The sequence below is a fragment of the Poecilia reticulata genome, chromosome 7, assembly GCF_904066995.2.
Source record: "Poecilia reticulata chromosome 7, P_reticulata-male-v2, whole genome shotgun sequence".
NCBI classification, from domain to species: domain Eukaryota; kingdom Metazoa; phylum Chordata; class Actinopteri; order Cyprinodontiformes; family Poeciliidae; genus Poecilia; species Poecilia reticulata.
The window spans coordinates 22,648,090-22,661,893 of NC_088836.1; the positions used below are offsets into that span (position 1 = coordinate 22,648,090).

Genomic DNA, 13,804 nt, shown 5'->3' on the forward strand with positions numbered 1-13,804 from the left:
AGCTTTATTTAACCAAATGGAAAATAAAAAATATATATATACTTTTTTTAGTCAATAGATCCAATGAATGAACAATGATGTGGAAGGTCAGGCTGATTGATGAACTCAAACCATATTTTAAACATTTTTAGACATGAGACTTTATGTGGAGATCTTTTCACCACATAAAAAACAACTACTTTTTAGTTATTTTTTTCCCACATTATTCATATCAAGATTATGTCTACATTGACATGATAGTTGCTGGAGATTTATTCATTTCAGTAAATAACAGAAAATCTTTAATCTGATCTGCTTCTGTAGCTCACCTGCTCCAACATTCGACATTTTGTGTGCTCATTCTGCACACTTTGCTGTAAACGTGTGGTTATTTTAGCGACTGCTGCCTTTCTGTCACCATGATCCAGTCTGCCAGTGCTCCTCACATATGGCACTTTCATTGTGAAGGAAAAATAAAAGTAGCTCACTGGATCTTTCTCTAGTCCTAAGAACATTCTCCATAATCCCGGAAGGCTGTGTGTGAAAGTCTCAGAAGCTCATCGGCTTCTGAGACGCTCAGACGAGCCCGTTGTCATAACGTCACCTAAATTTTCTCCCCCCTGCCCCTTATGATGTTTCCTTGGAACTTCACAAAGTGTACCTAATAAAGTGGCCACCGAGTGTTTTCACATACATCATTCGAAATTTAGTCTTGTCGAGAAAAGCACGGCTAATTTATTATCACTTTCAATTGCTGTTTAAACGGCAGCATGTGTGCAAATACGTCATTTGTTCTTGTAGAAGAGGACAGGATATTGCACTTTTGTCAGTTAAACCCGAAACCACAATCTGCAATAAAGTCACAACGGCAGACGAGAAAACTCTTAGTGCCTTCTGCAGAGGAGAGCTGTCAGAGTAACTGCTGTATCATCTTCCTCTTTTCTTTAAGTGGAGTTTGATTGATGGCTGGAAGGCGTGTCGGCGATGTGCTGCTGACAGATCTGGCCTTGTGACTTGCCTTTCCGTCAGAGACCTCAGTGGAGACAGGATGTCAGAGAAAGTTAAAAAAAAAAGCCATTTGACCACAACTACATCTCCGAGCCTGGACGGCTTGCAATGTCTCAGACAGCTCTCTTTGGTTATGACTCAACCACACCGCCACTTTGTTTCGTTCTATTAGCGACTAAAACCTTAGATTAAAAGAAAGGCAAAGAAGCTACTTTCAAGTAAAAATATACAATATATTTGCTGTAAAAACGTGTACAGAATGCCTTATAGCTCAATATATGCTATACATAAGAGTTCCAACAAGAGTCACTTCCACATCCTTCATGATATACAGAAAACGTCTCCCGTAACAACCACGGTTTATGTACATCGTTACAAACATATGAAACAAAACAGCCCTTGGGTGCGTTTTAAGAGGCCAAGATGACGCGCAACCGACTCGTATAAAAATCCCTGAAAAATGTCTCTTTGTTGAGGTAAGAACGCTCCGGTCAATCTCGCTTCCTCTCATTTTCCTTTCACGCATTAAATTCATTCACCTGTTCAAATACAAGAAATGACAAAGAGAGAGAGAGAGAGAGAGAGAGAGAAACAGAGGGAGATGAAAGCTATTTACACACGGGAACTCCTATGAGAAGACATAGCTGCAGGCTGAAAAGTGTCAGAGGGAAACACAAAATAAGGTGGGTTTCCAGTTGTTTGTACCCTTCTTACTTACATAGCTGCACCTTTTTAACTGTGGGGAAAGCCAGTCTTTCATTACACCTCAACATGGTAACTAACAGTTCAGTTTTAATATATTGTTTTGCCAGATGCTAGAGAAGTCTTCTGTGAAAACTCAAGCAGCAGGAAAACTGTAGCTGCCTCCACATGGTAGCTTTTTCCCCCTCAGCTGGAATAACAACACATCTTATATTGGACCCCAGAAAACATTCAGAATGGCCACAGATCTTTTTTTTTTTTTTTTTATCAAGGCATTATTCACAAGTAGACATGGGCCGGTATCAAAATATACCACGTTTTTAGACATTTACAGTTTAAAGCCCCCTTACATTTCACACCGTTCTGTTGTTAGTTAATTAGAAGCCAGTTCTGATTATTCGAAGCAGGCCCCTTCCCAACCTGTTGCTGCACACTGGTGGTTTAGCTGGCTGGAAGAATGTTCATAACTTTTCCTTCACTTACAACAAAAGAAAACGGTTTAAAAATATTTGAGACTTTAAGAAGGGTTCTGTAAACTCTTATTAACTCAGCTGCTTTTGTTAGTTTGCATGTCTGTTAGGAGTTGATTGCTGGTTCCAACAGTGCAGTTAGCCACACTAATCAACTGTCTAATAGTAGCTTCTTTAAATTCCAGTGTTACAGCAAGAAGAAAGTTATTTTGCACAAGTTCTTATAACTGGGTTCCTATACAGTCTTGAACTGACTATGAAAACATTTTGAGTTCCCAAACTGCTTAGTTGTCATTCTTTGTATTATCTTAAAGTTAACATCTTAATTTCTAGAAAAAATATATATACTTTATTTATTTATTGTTAAAAAGCATCAATCTCTGTTTGGCCACATCACAACTTCAATTTGTGTGAGACTTGATCACTATGGTTTTTGAATTACCAATAAATATAGATAAATACAGTTTAAAGCCCCCTTACATTTCACATTTAAAAAAAATTAAAAAGGGACATTTCTTAACTGTGTGGGACCTTTTGGCTGTTAAAAACAAGGTTTTAAATTAAATTTGGATTAAAGTGTCCTTTTTAAACCAGGTCTGGTTTAAAAACCAAACTTCAAACTTCTAGCTTTTTTAAATTCAAAAACAACCTGATAGCAACGGTTGTTAATGTAAAACAGTTGAACCCAGACAAGACATTTCAATGGATTGCAGATGATAACATAAAGTTAATAGGCAGAGAAACCCTTTACTCTTGAATTGGAAACCAACCTAAACATTATGTTGTTTTACCACTTGTGGAACATACCGATAATAAAACACACATAATACGGCTATTTTGTCATATTTTTGACACTGTAGCCGTTTATGGTAACATTTAATATAAAAATGTTAATGAACTTTTATTCCTTTTATTCATTATTTGTGTTTTTTAATATTATACATTGTGCATAATGTATAATATTTTTATTATGTAATATCTCAGCTACAGTAGGAATATATTTTTGCTTTTCTCTGTTAAGCATTTTGAATTTGTATTTTTATTCAAAGCAATCACACTGTAAAAATCTCATACCAGCCCATGCCTATTCATAAACAAACTAGGAAAGTACAACAAACGACAGTCCAAAAACATTAAAAGTCTTAAAAAGAAATATTATGAAAAGTCCATCTATAATGACTGTACATGGCCATTCATTAATACAGTATGTGGTGGAACGTTAGATTGCTTCTGTTGTTAAGATATTAAGGCATTGAGACAGGAGCTTATGGATTCTGTTGCTTTAACAGATCAATGAGGCTCGTTGTGAAGTTGTTGAACACTATTGCTGACTTACCACCTGCGTCAGCAAGTCAGGCATCTGACAAGCTCAGAAAAACCACCACAGGAAACGACAACAACAGCATAAAAAAAAACGTTCCTGCTCCTCATGTCGACTCCAGCTGAAACACATTGTGATTGGTTGGTGTGGTGAAGAAAAGCTGCTCCTCGCTGGTAGAGCGGTTGTCGCAGGGTGTGTGCTTCCCCAGCGTCCTCTCAAAGTCTAAGAGCTGTCCCATGAAGTTGAAGTTTGGCGAGATGTTGGACTTCTTCCTCTTCACAAAGTCGTAGGCGTCGTTTAGAGACAGGTTGAGCCTCTGCATCAGGTAGGCCACGGTGACTGTGACTGAGCGACTGATGCCGGCCAGGCAGTGGACAAGGATGCCACAGCGCTTAGATCGAGCCTCATCTGCAGCAGAGAGGGGGAAAAAATCCAGGTCAGGAATGTGTAAACAAACAACACCATTCTAGTGCTCCTTTAATAGTGCAAATCTAGCTCAGGCCTGCTGTGAGGAGACAGTTGTCAGCTTGCAAAGCAAGAATCAAACCCAACCCCATGGAGCGGAAACATCACTTCCTTCCTCATTCGGTGTTTGAACCTACTGAGAATCCCACCCGTGACAACACGACAACCACCAAACAAGTGAATGGCTGTGGTTTCAGGTGTAGTCATGGTGAGAAACACCAAACCAAAAGCAAAACTGAAACGCAGCACTGCCATTAAACAACAAAAAATATGTCAAGTAAATTTGGGGTCTTGTAATGTAATCAAACTATTAATAAAGCTTAATTTCTTCGACTTCCATGGAAACAAGTGAAAAACTAAGGAATTTTAAATAAATCTATCCGATACAGATACACTGATCATACTTGCGTGTTCTGATACCAATTTCTAGTTTTCTTTCATATTCTGATTCAGGTAATGACCAATAAAGATTGTTTTTATTTTAAGGACTGTAACATATAACTGAAGACGGTAAGTACCCTGGGGCTTTCTTAAAAAAGATAATAGTTCTAAATATTTAAAAACCTTTTTTTAACCACATAAAGAAGATGCATTAAAGTAAATGAGAAAAAAATTACATTAATTGTCTATTATCTGAGCTATCAATCTAATTATGATCCAATTAACTAGTCCATCTCTACCGTTCACTCTTTAGTCTAAAATTACCACCAAAATAATGTCCAAACCAGTTAGACGTGCAAAGCAAAATAAATTTGAAATCGACAGTAAAACATAATACTTACCAATAAATGATATAGCTTCTGGAAAGAACTGGGACAGGTTCTGACTCCAGTGATCCGAAATAGGGATCTTCTTGTATCTGAAGTGGCTCTTGTGCTCATACACGTTGGGCAGATTAGGCGTGACGTTCAGGATATACGTGATGTTATACTGGTCCAGCACGTCTAAGTTGCTGGAGACTTTGGCACAGCCCAAGTAGAGGTAAGGTAGGATTTGGACGGGAAAGTCTGGCTGATTGCTGGGGATGGGGCTCTCCTCTGACTCCGTCGCGCTGCTGGGTTCTCGATCGGATTCGCCGTCTGAACAATCCGAGCTGATCCGGAGACCTCCGAAGCCCAGGACGGGCATCGGGGGAGAGGAGCTCGGACAGGAGCTGTCCAGGAGGGTCTCGCAGTGTTCTGGGTACTCTGTGTGGAACTTCACAAAACCACCTGAATAGAAATGCAAACACAGATAAATTATGTCGAAAAAGATTTATTTTAGTCCACAGTGAGCCAGTGAAACAGTCAGAAATCGGAATTTTTGAATTTCTCCTTTAGTGGAAATGATCTATTTCTGCATATCAAACTATGTACTAAAACTAAATACTCAAACTTACTTAAATGTCTAAATGCAATTGACTTTTTCAGTCAAAACACAGATAACAATTACAATTTTTTGGATTAGAATTTTTAGTCCTTAGATCATAAAACTATAATCTTTCAAAACTGAAATGGAAAAGAGACATCAGCGCTAAAATGCCTCTTGTGTACATATTAAAATAAATTCAAGCTATTTGTTTATTAATATGTCTATCAAACACATAAGAGATGATCTGACTATTTAAAAACAGAAAAGTAGCATTTATTTCTACTGCAGATATAATAATATAACATAGCCATCTATAACATTTATTGTTATTTTGATTCACATATAGTTTCCACACATCAGTCATTCTATTTCCCAGAGATAATTCCAGTAAGGCATTTTTGTTTTCTTCTTTGTAAGCAAAAGAAAAGCGTAATAACCTTGTTTCAACCAGCTGAGTGGTGGTGTGAATAAATAAATGAGGAAGCACAACTACTTTATGTCACAATCAGATAAAAGTTTAAGTGTAAAACCTACCACAAACAGGTTATCGTGACATTTACCTTCTTTCAGCCAGCTGACCAAAAGTGAGCAGCAACACACACGAGAAAAAAAAATCCTGCTTTTCTGATTTAGATACAATACCAGAAAACAGCCCGTACTTATCGAAAACGGTAAAAGCAAAAAAAAAAAAAACATTTTTACTTATGGAATTGTGAAGTGTAAGACCCCCGAGACGGACCATTCATGAAATACATGTCTGTTCCTGCTGGAGCAAAACATGCCGCAGCCATTTTGGAATTTTAATTGAGAATCTCAGCAGTGACACAAACTTTTGAGCAGCTTTCAAACTACAACCACACGACACAGGATGAGCTCACAAGTCAGTCTCTACAACATAATAATAACACAGACATACACACACTTTAACGAACGAAAAAACAGAACAGAGGTCCAAATAGAAAACATTTAAAATGATTTTTTTTTTCTCTTTTTTTCCCCCGGTCTAGTTTACAGTTACAGCGCTAAGTGTCAAACTGCACTGGTCAATCCATCCCAAACACATGTCATTAACGAATAATTTAATCGTTTCTAAGTTTATACTGACATTAAAAAATCGTTACCTTCAAGAAAGTACGCTTTACACCCGTCTTCTCGCAGTTTGTTAAGAAGCAGGAACAACACGGTGGCCGGGGAGCCGCTGTCCTGCCAGTCCGCGGAGCTCTCGTCGTACAGGACCACCGTGTCCGTCTTGCACCGCCTTACGAAGTTCTCCTTGTCCTCGTGCTTGGGGATGACGGTCTGGATCGGGATGTTGCCCTTCTTGAACCTCCGCAGCATGAGCCCCGTCATGGCCAGGTTTATGGCGGTCTCTATGTGGGATGATTCATACAGCTCGTGTGAGCGGCAGTCCAGCAGGAGCAGAGAAGTGCCTCCGGTCTCCAACTCCAGTTGCAGCCATTCCACGCTCTTACTCGGCCTCGCGTTAGACATATCGCACTCAGTCTCATGCTACACGCAAGCACGCGAATACTTTGCTTAGTCCGTCATTGCGCCCAAAACAACAAGAAGAAGGGGGGAAAAAAAAGGAACGTTAAATGTTGCTCCGCCAGTCCATGGCGCTTCTGCTTGAGCGAAAAGATTTCCCCCTTTGCCTCCTCTCGCTTTCCATCAGTCAGTAAGTGAGAGCTGTCCCAGCGAGTCGAAGAGTTTCTAAACACTTCCACTAACACTTTAATGTCAGTCTTTTATTGCCAGAAAAGTCTTAATCAACTTCAGCTGCTCCACACCGTGCCAGGGTTCAGCGAGCACATTGTCGTTTTTATCATTCCGATGCATGCGAGTTTTTTTCTCTTTACTTTTTTTTTTTTTTCAGATGACAGAAGAGCGAGTCGAGGGGGAGGAGTTTGTTCATACAATTTAAAGTCATAGCAGAATTATCACGAAGTCTGGAATGTCTGAATGAAATCTGTTCGAGATTCCCTTATTAGTGAGAAACTGCTTTCCCTTTGTTTTATTCCCCACGGATGGATCCTATATATAACAATATCATGGAAAAGTTTACTTTTTGAAGTAAAACTCATATACAGTGCTATGAAAAAAATAGTTATCCCTTACAAGATTTGTTCTAAGCTATTTTTACCTTTTTTGTCAAACAAAAAAAAAAAAGAAAACAAGGTGTGCAAATATTTACTCATAATCAATTGTGATTAACTAAAGCCAAGTTGTATTTTATCAATCATATCAAAGAAATCAGTTGAAAAGAACCTGTCTGACAAAAGGAAATAGGACTCAAAAACCAAAACGTCATGCAAAAGAAATGTAAGAAACAAAGTATTTGTCATCTATTAGCCTGGATAGAGCTATTTTTAAGTCGTTAGGACTCCAGTCAACCACAACAATCAACAAATGGAGAAACAGAACATTCCCAGGAGTGGCAGCAGGGCTATTAAAATTAGCCCTGCTGCCAGGGCTAATTTTAACAATTCAAACACTGATACAATTGTTCATGCAAAAAGTGCCTGCATTTTAGATCATCTGTAATTTTCTGACTATTTAATATGTTCATTAGCTACAAGCTATAATCATCCGAATTTAAATAACTACAAAGACATTCTATTGTCCTGTTGCTGAGGTGCACCTGTTATGGTCGTCAGCTGTGGTACTTATGGTTGTACTGGTGGTTGTTCTCACACTAACACTATTCCAGTTCAAAGTTTGAAAATCAGTGGGTTTTGTCAATGGATATGCTCAGTTAATAGATTAAATACAACTAGCAATACAACGTAATAACATGATTTCTACTTATAAACAGTGCAGCAGTTGGATTGTGTGAGAGATTCATTGAAGTACAAAGTGTTACAAGTGCAAAAAGTCAGTCAAGATGCTTAAAACGCATTGAAATCAGCCTTATCTTGTTTCATGAATTGTAGAACATGCAAATGACAAGACATTAATACGGACAAGGTACATATTTTGTTTTGAAGTATCCATAATCTTATAGCACTTGCTGAGAAAACATAGGAATTTGAGTTTGGAAAAGTTTGGAATTTTAGGGGTTCCACATCGCTTGTGACCATTTTGTTTCTTCTGTCACTAGATGCTTGTTGTTGCAAGAGATCTAACAAACAGATATGCAGTTAGTGGTATAAAATGAGCAAAGATAGAAGGTTTTAGGTCATTTAGTGTTGCCTACTACACATTATCTATGACCCTAAGCTGTTTGTTTCAGTCTATGATTTAGTTCATGGGTTTTAGCATACATCTAAATTTGATAGTTTTTGCGATCCAGGTTTGACTTTGAATTACCAAACCCAAATCTAAAGTACAGTTGGTCAGAATCCAAATGAATCTAAACTGTTTATAAGTCAGTGTGTACTTAACTGGTTATGCCAGTTAAGTGCATCACCATGTCTGCACCTACCTCCAACATGAAGAATGATGTCACCTATGAACAAAATGACATTACTAGATAAGACACATTCCTAAAACATGTGTCTTAAGTTTCCTGTTTTGGAAACTTAAGGCTGTTTCCAAAACAGCTTTAAGTTTTGGAAAGAAAATTGAGGACTTAAAACATATAATTAATATTATACATTTGTGTCTTTCACAAAGGGCATAGTCCTCCTGAGCGTCTCTGTGTGGTTTATTACTAATACGTACAATGATGTAGGAGAATTATGAATAGAGAGTCAGGAGAGAGAGGTGGGGTGAGGGGGGAGAGCGGCGCAGTGAGATGCTCGCAGTGGGAATCCAGCCATGCAGCGGATCTGCGAGCACACGTGAGTGGGGTCGGCGGCAGGGGAGGTGGTGATGGGGGTGGGGGGGTGTCACAGATGTGCATGGCATCAGGATTAACACAGAGAGGAATGGAGCTAAAACCTGCAAACACATTCACTCACCCACAGGCCCTCTCAAGCATTACCTGATTACACAGCAACCAACATAATATTATCGCCACGCTACAGCGCATCACCATGTCTGCACCTGCCTCCAACATGCAATCTGAGTTTTTCTTTATTTTTTTTAAATACATACACACGCATATACACACACACTCTTCTCGTGGCATCTCATGCCCAACATGATTTGCCGCTTCAGACGAACCCACTACAAAACTTGCCGATATGAGAAGCCGTGAAGCCGGCATGCACGTATAAATGGAGGGAAATGAAGTGTGACAAAGAGGTCAGGAGATGTACAAGGATTCGCTCATGCCTACAACTCGTGTAGTGATCAAAACCCACAAATAAAATCTGCAACTGAGCCGAGGTCAGCATATCTGAATGTATGTACAGTGCAACTTGAGTTTTTGATTAAGACCCGCTTTATAAAACAGTACGTATGCTCCACTTTCATTCCTGTTTTTACCACAAATTTTGCTTTAAAGGTGAATTCAAAGCGATTCTCCCAGAGTGGAGAGGATCAAAACCATCTTTGCTTCACGGAGTCGGAAGGTTTTTCAGGTCAAGTGCTGCTTTCAGGGCTTTTATGCGTGTGTGGCGGATGCGGAAACGGCGGTCATGTGCAGATGTTCTGCGGGATAAATTCCAAGCTGAAACAGATGGGAGACAAACATCGGCTTCATTCATGATATTCTTCTGCATGCAGGATATCAGGGCAATTTTCGAGCAAATGTGGCGATCACTCACACAACTCTTAGATAAACTACAGAGCAAATGATCACCCGCAGGAAAATATCTTTGCTCTATTATTTTTATTATCTTTAATTATCCATATCTGATTAACCATGCCAGTTACACTGAAACAGGCTTTGAGCTACACGAATGTGTGTTTGGTGCAATTTAATAAAACCAGTGATCCTCCACATTATCTGGATGTGAAACATAATATCCTCATACTCTCTATGGTTCATGAAAAAAAAAAAAAAAGCTCCTGCACTAGTTATGAGTCATCAGGAGGCATCTAATATGAGAGCCACACATCTGCAGGAACAGGAGGCCCACTACGCCCCCACGTGGTGAAGCCTTGCATGCCACCTATTGCAATTCATGAATGGTTCTGCCGTCAAGCTGTTTACACATAACAGACCTATTTTGTACATCCTAAGTTTGTTTTTACAATACGAGCTAAAAAAAACAAAACATCAGTTTAATATTTCTGTCACTTACACTTTTTAGAAATTAGCAATTCTGCACTTCTAAATGCCATAAAATATGAGATATAATCTACCTGTCAGGAGAACTTTATTGCAAATCTAAACCAGTTTAGATATGCAATAACGTAGAGCATACAAAATTAATAACCTGGTTAGTTAGATGTGCTCTGGCTTCATGTTATTGTTGGTTTCAGATCATGTGAGTGTGTGATATTTCTCAACAAAGTAACACAATGCAATCTTAGTGGAACACTACTATTGCATCGCATCATTAGTATGAAGTTATTGACACACCTAATTCTTTTACAAACAAGGAATCAGATTGTGCAATACTTTATAATAAAGGCAACAATATTACTAACAAGGAAGGATTATACTAAACCTTGACAATAAAGAAGCAGTTGCTGCAACAGGGCAGAGAGAACAGTGGCACCATGAATAACTAACTTTAGGTCAGCTCAGTTCAATTCATTTCATTTTTATTATGCCAATTTACAACAAATGCTAATTCAAAGCGCTGGTTGAATTCATTGCTAACTGAAGTATCTAATTAAGTCAATAAACTTCATACCCAGAAAAAACACATGAAGTATTGTTGGAAGGGAGATGAAGGATCGACTCCCCAACTGTAGATGAGCTGAAGACTGCTGAGGCAATCTGGACTTTCTTAACACATGAGCAGAGCTACAGGCTGATCGCCTCCACACCATGATGCAGTTATTCATGAAAAAGAGCCTCAACCAAGTAATGAGGGCTTAAACTGCAAGCACATACTCTTCAATTGGCTGACATTTCTAAAATAGACATGAATTTTCTTGTATTCTCGCATAACATTGTCAATTTCTCATATACTGACTTGTGGGTTTTTACGAAGTGTCGAACATGTTAACAAAATTACTAGAAATAAACTCCATATAATACATTATTCTTTGTGTAATGTATCTACACATGAATTTTCCTTTTTGAGTTAAAGTAATAAATTAACCTTTGAATAATGTTCCAATTTACAGAGATGCATTTGACTTGTGCACTAATGTTCTAATAATGAACAAACAATAACATTTGTCAAATCACACAGTTACCTCATTAAATCAAATGAAAGTCGAAGTGGAGTTTCCTTACCTGTGTGGTACGAGTATATCTCCTGGACATCTTCTCGTACCTAGTGTGTGTGTGCATGGTTGTGTGTCCTGTGTGTCTCTGTGTTGCCCTGCGACAGACTGGCGACCTGTCCAGGGTGTACCCCGCCTCTCGCCTGAAACGTTGGCTGGAGATGGGCACCAGCACCCCTCCCGACCCCACTGAGGGAAAAAGGGTGCAAGAAAATGGATGGATGGATGGATCTTCTCGTACCTCTCTTATAATCTTACTCTTTTTTCCTGTGTCATCTCTACAGACAGGAACGGGCATTTGGAACAACCAATCTGGCCGGATCAGACGATGTATGATCCGATAGTAACTTTTTATCATTTTGGTCTATAAACACAGCATAGACAGCAACTAACAAACAAGTTAGTTTTATTCAAACTAACTTGTAGTAAAAACTGCAAGTTAGTTTGAATAACAGAACCCACTTTTTCCATTAAGTATCATAATTATATGCAAATGATCAACTTACAACTGACTTTCAGTTATCTGATTACTGTTGGACACAAAATGTGAAGTGGGCGTGTCTCCGGCCAGCGGCAAAGAGGCCGGGTGCTTGACTGAAGCAGAGAAGCAATACAGGTGATGTCATTTTTACACAATGTCAAATTGTAAGGAAACACAATATGTATCAGGTCATTGACCATAACAGCGGTATTGTTATTGGGTATCAATATCAAACCCCAACTTTCATATCAGTACATCCCTAGTAAAAATATATTTGTAAAAGATTTTAAATTATGTTAAAAACATCACTGTAAACTACATATATGTAAAAACAAACTGTTCTATACTTTTATTCCACTTTTAAATGCATTTTGATGAAACAACAGAAAAGCTTTGTTATTGACCACTTTTCCATTGCAATACTAGTATTTATATTCACAAAAACAGAGGTTTTATATTTCCCACAGTTGCAGCCGGCTTCCTCGACAAAAAGGTGTAGAGCATACACCTCGTACATGCTTTTGATTGATCAGCGTTAGTTGATGAGTAAATGATTACTAGAAACCACTGAGAATAAACTAGGAATGAATAAAGTTCTTTTGGCACGATCACAAATCAACCTTTCTGGTGTTATGGCACTTAACTCAGCTGTACCTTTAACACATTTAATAATTTGTTTCTGACAAAAACCTTCCAAACCATCAAGTTGTTTCTATTATAGGTTAATAGATGGAATTAAATTGGAATGAGCAATATATTATTTTAAATGCAACACTTCAAGTTGCTGGAATTATAGCTAAAGCTTTTAAGAATGGGCTATATAAACAGCACACTGTTCTATTCTATATCTTCACTGTCCGTCTGTTGTTCAGTATAAACTACCCTGACAACATTCCATAATTTCTTCTTGAACTGACTCACCTGGTAGTTCTGGTTTGGCTGAATCAGTTCTCTTTTCCGATGAAAAACTCCTGCTGGGGACATTACAGATACGATGTTGTGTTGCGAAAGGAGTCATACTCTCCCCTTGACTACCGCCAGGGGGCGGTGATGCGCGTCTAGTAAGATCCTTCATTTTAGTTTGTTGCCATAGTAAAAGGAATACTGACTATTTGAAACGAATATCAGTTTTTTTTAATTTGAGAAAAATTAAGTACAACACTGTAAAAGCTTATTTTTTCCCATAAATGTCAGTAAACGTTGCCTGCTTACAAAAGAATTTTGCTGATTATTTTGTTCTATTAAAATGTAGCTTAGGGCTGCACGGTGGCGCAGTTGGTAGAGCTGTTGCCTTGCAGCAAGAAGGTTCTGGGTTCGATTCCCAGCCTGGGGTCTTTCTGCATGGAGTTTGCATGTTCTCCCTGTGCATGTGTGGGTACTCTGGTTTCCTCCAAAAACATGACTGTCAGGTTAATTGGCCGTGAGTGTGTGTGTGTGCATGGTTGTTTGTCCTGTGTGTCTCTGTGTTGCCCTGCGACAGACTGGCGACCTGTCCAGGGTGACCCCGCCTCTCGCCCGGAACGTTAGCTGGAGAAAGACACCAGCAACCCTCCCAACCCCACCAAGGGACAAGGGTGCAAGAAAATGGATGGATGGATTAGTTTACTGAAAAAAAAGCTGAATTGGCTTGACAAAATGTTTCAAGGTGTCAACTGGAGGAGCTATTTTTACTAAATGTTCCCTGTGAAAGGGTGTTTGCTAATATTTGACAAGAACACTGGAAATAAGCAGATTCCTGCTTTTGAGTTTTAAACCAGGTACATCTTTGCATAATAGTGACGTACCTCGTCAAATTGATTT

At 38.7% G+C, this 13,804-nt stretch overlaps 1 protein-coding gene and 1 long non-coding RNA gene across 2 annotated transcripts; both read right to left on the reverse strand.

Annotated features, from left to right (window-relative positions):
• Positions 1 to 1,199: 1,199 nt before the first annotated feature.
• On the reverse strand, positions 1,200 to 7,155 carry LOC103467589 (dual specificity protein phosphatase 7-like). The gene is made up of 3 exons (XM_008414121.3): positions 6,417 to 7,155; positions 4,728 to 5,156; positions 1,200 to 3,888 (listed from the first exon to the last, which is right to left on the reverse strand). The coding sequence occupies exons 1-3, from the start codon at positions 6,784 to 6,786 to the stop codon at positions 3,587 to 3,589; spliced, it is 1,101 nt and encodes a 366-aa protein (XP_008412343.2). The 5' UTR covers positions 6,787 to 7,155; the 3' UTR covers positions 1,200 to 3,586.
• Positions 7,156 to 9,635: 2,480 nt separating this feature from the next.
• Positions 9,636 to 13,623, reverse strand: LOC145552263 (uncharacterized). Its single transcript, XR_014088246.1, has 5 exons — positions 12,926 to 13,623; positions 12,030 to 12,117; positions 11,765 to 11,887; positions 11,534 to 11,573; positions 9,636 to 9,847 (listed from the first exon to the last, which is right to left on the reverse strand). It is a non-coding gene; the product is annotated as an uncharacterized LOC145552263 (long non-coding RNA).
• Between the last annotated feature and the right edge of the window lie 181 nt (positions 13,624 to 13,804).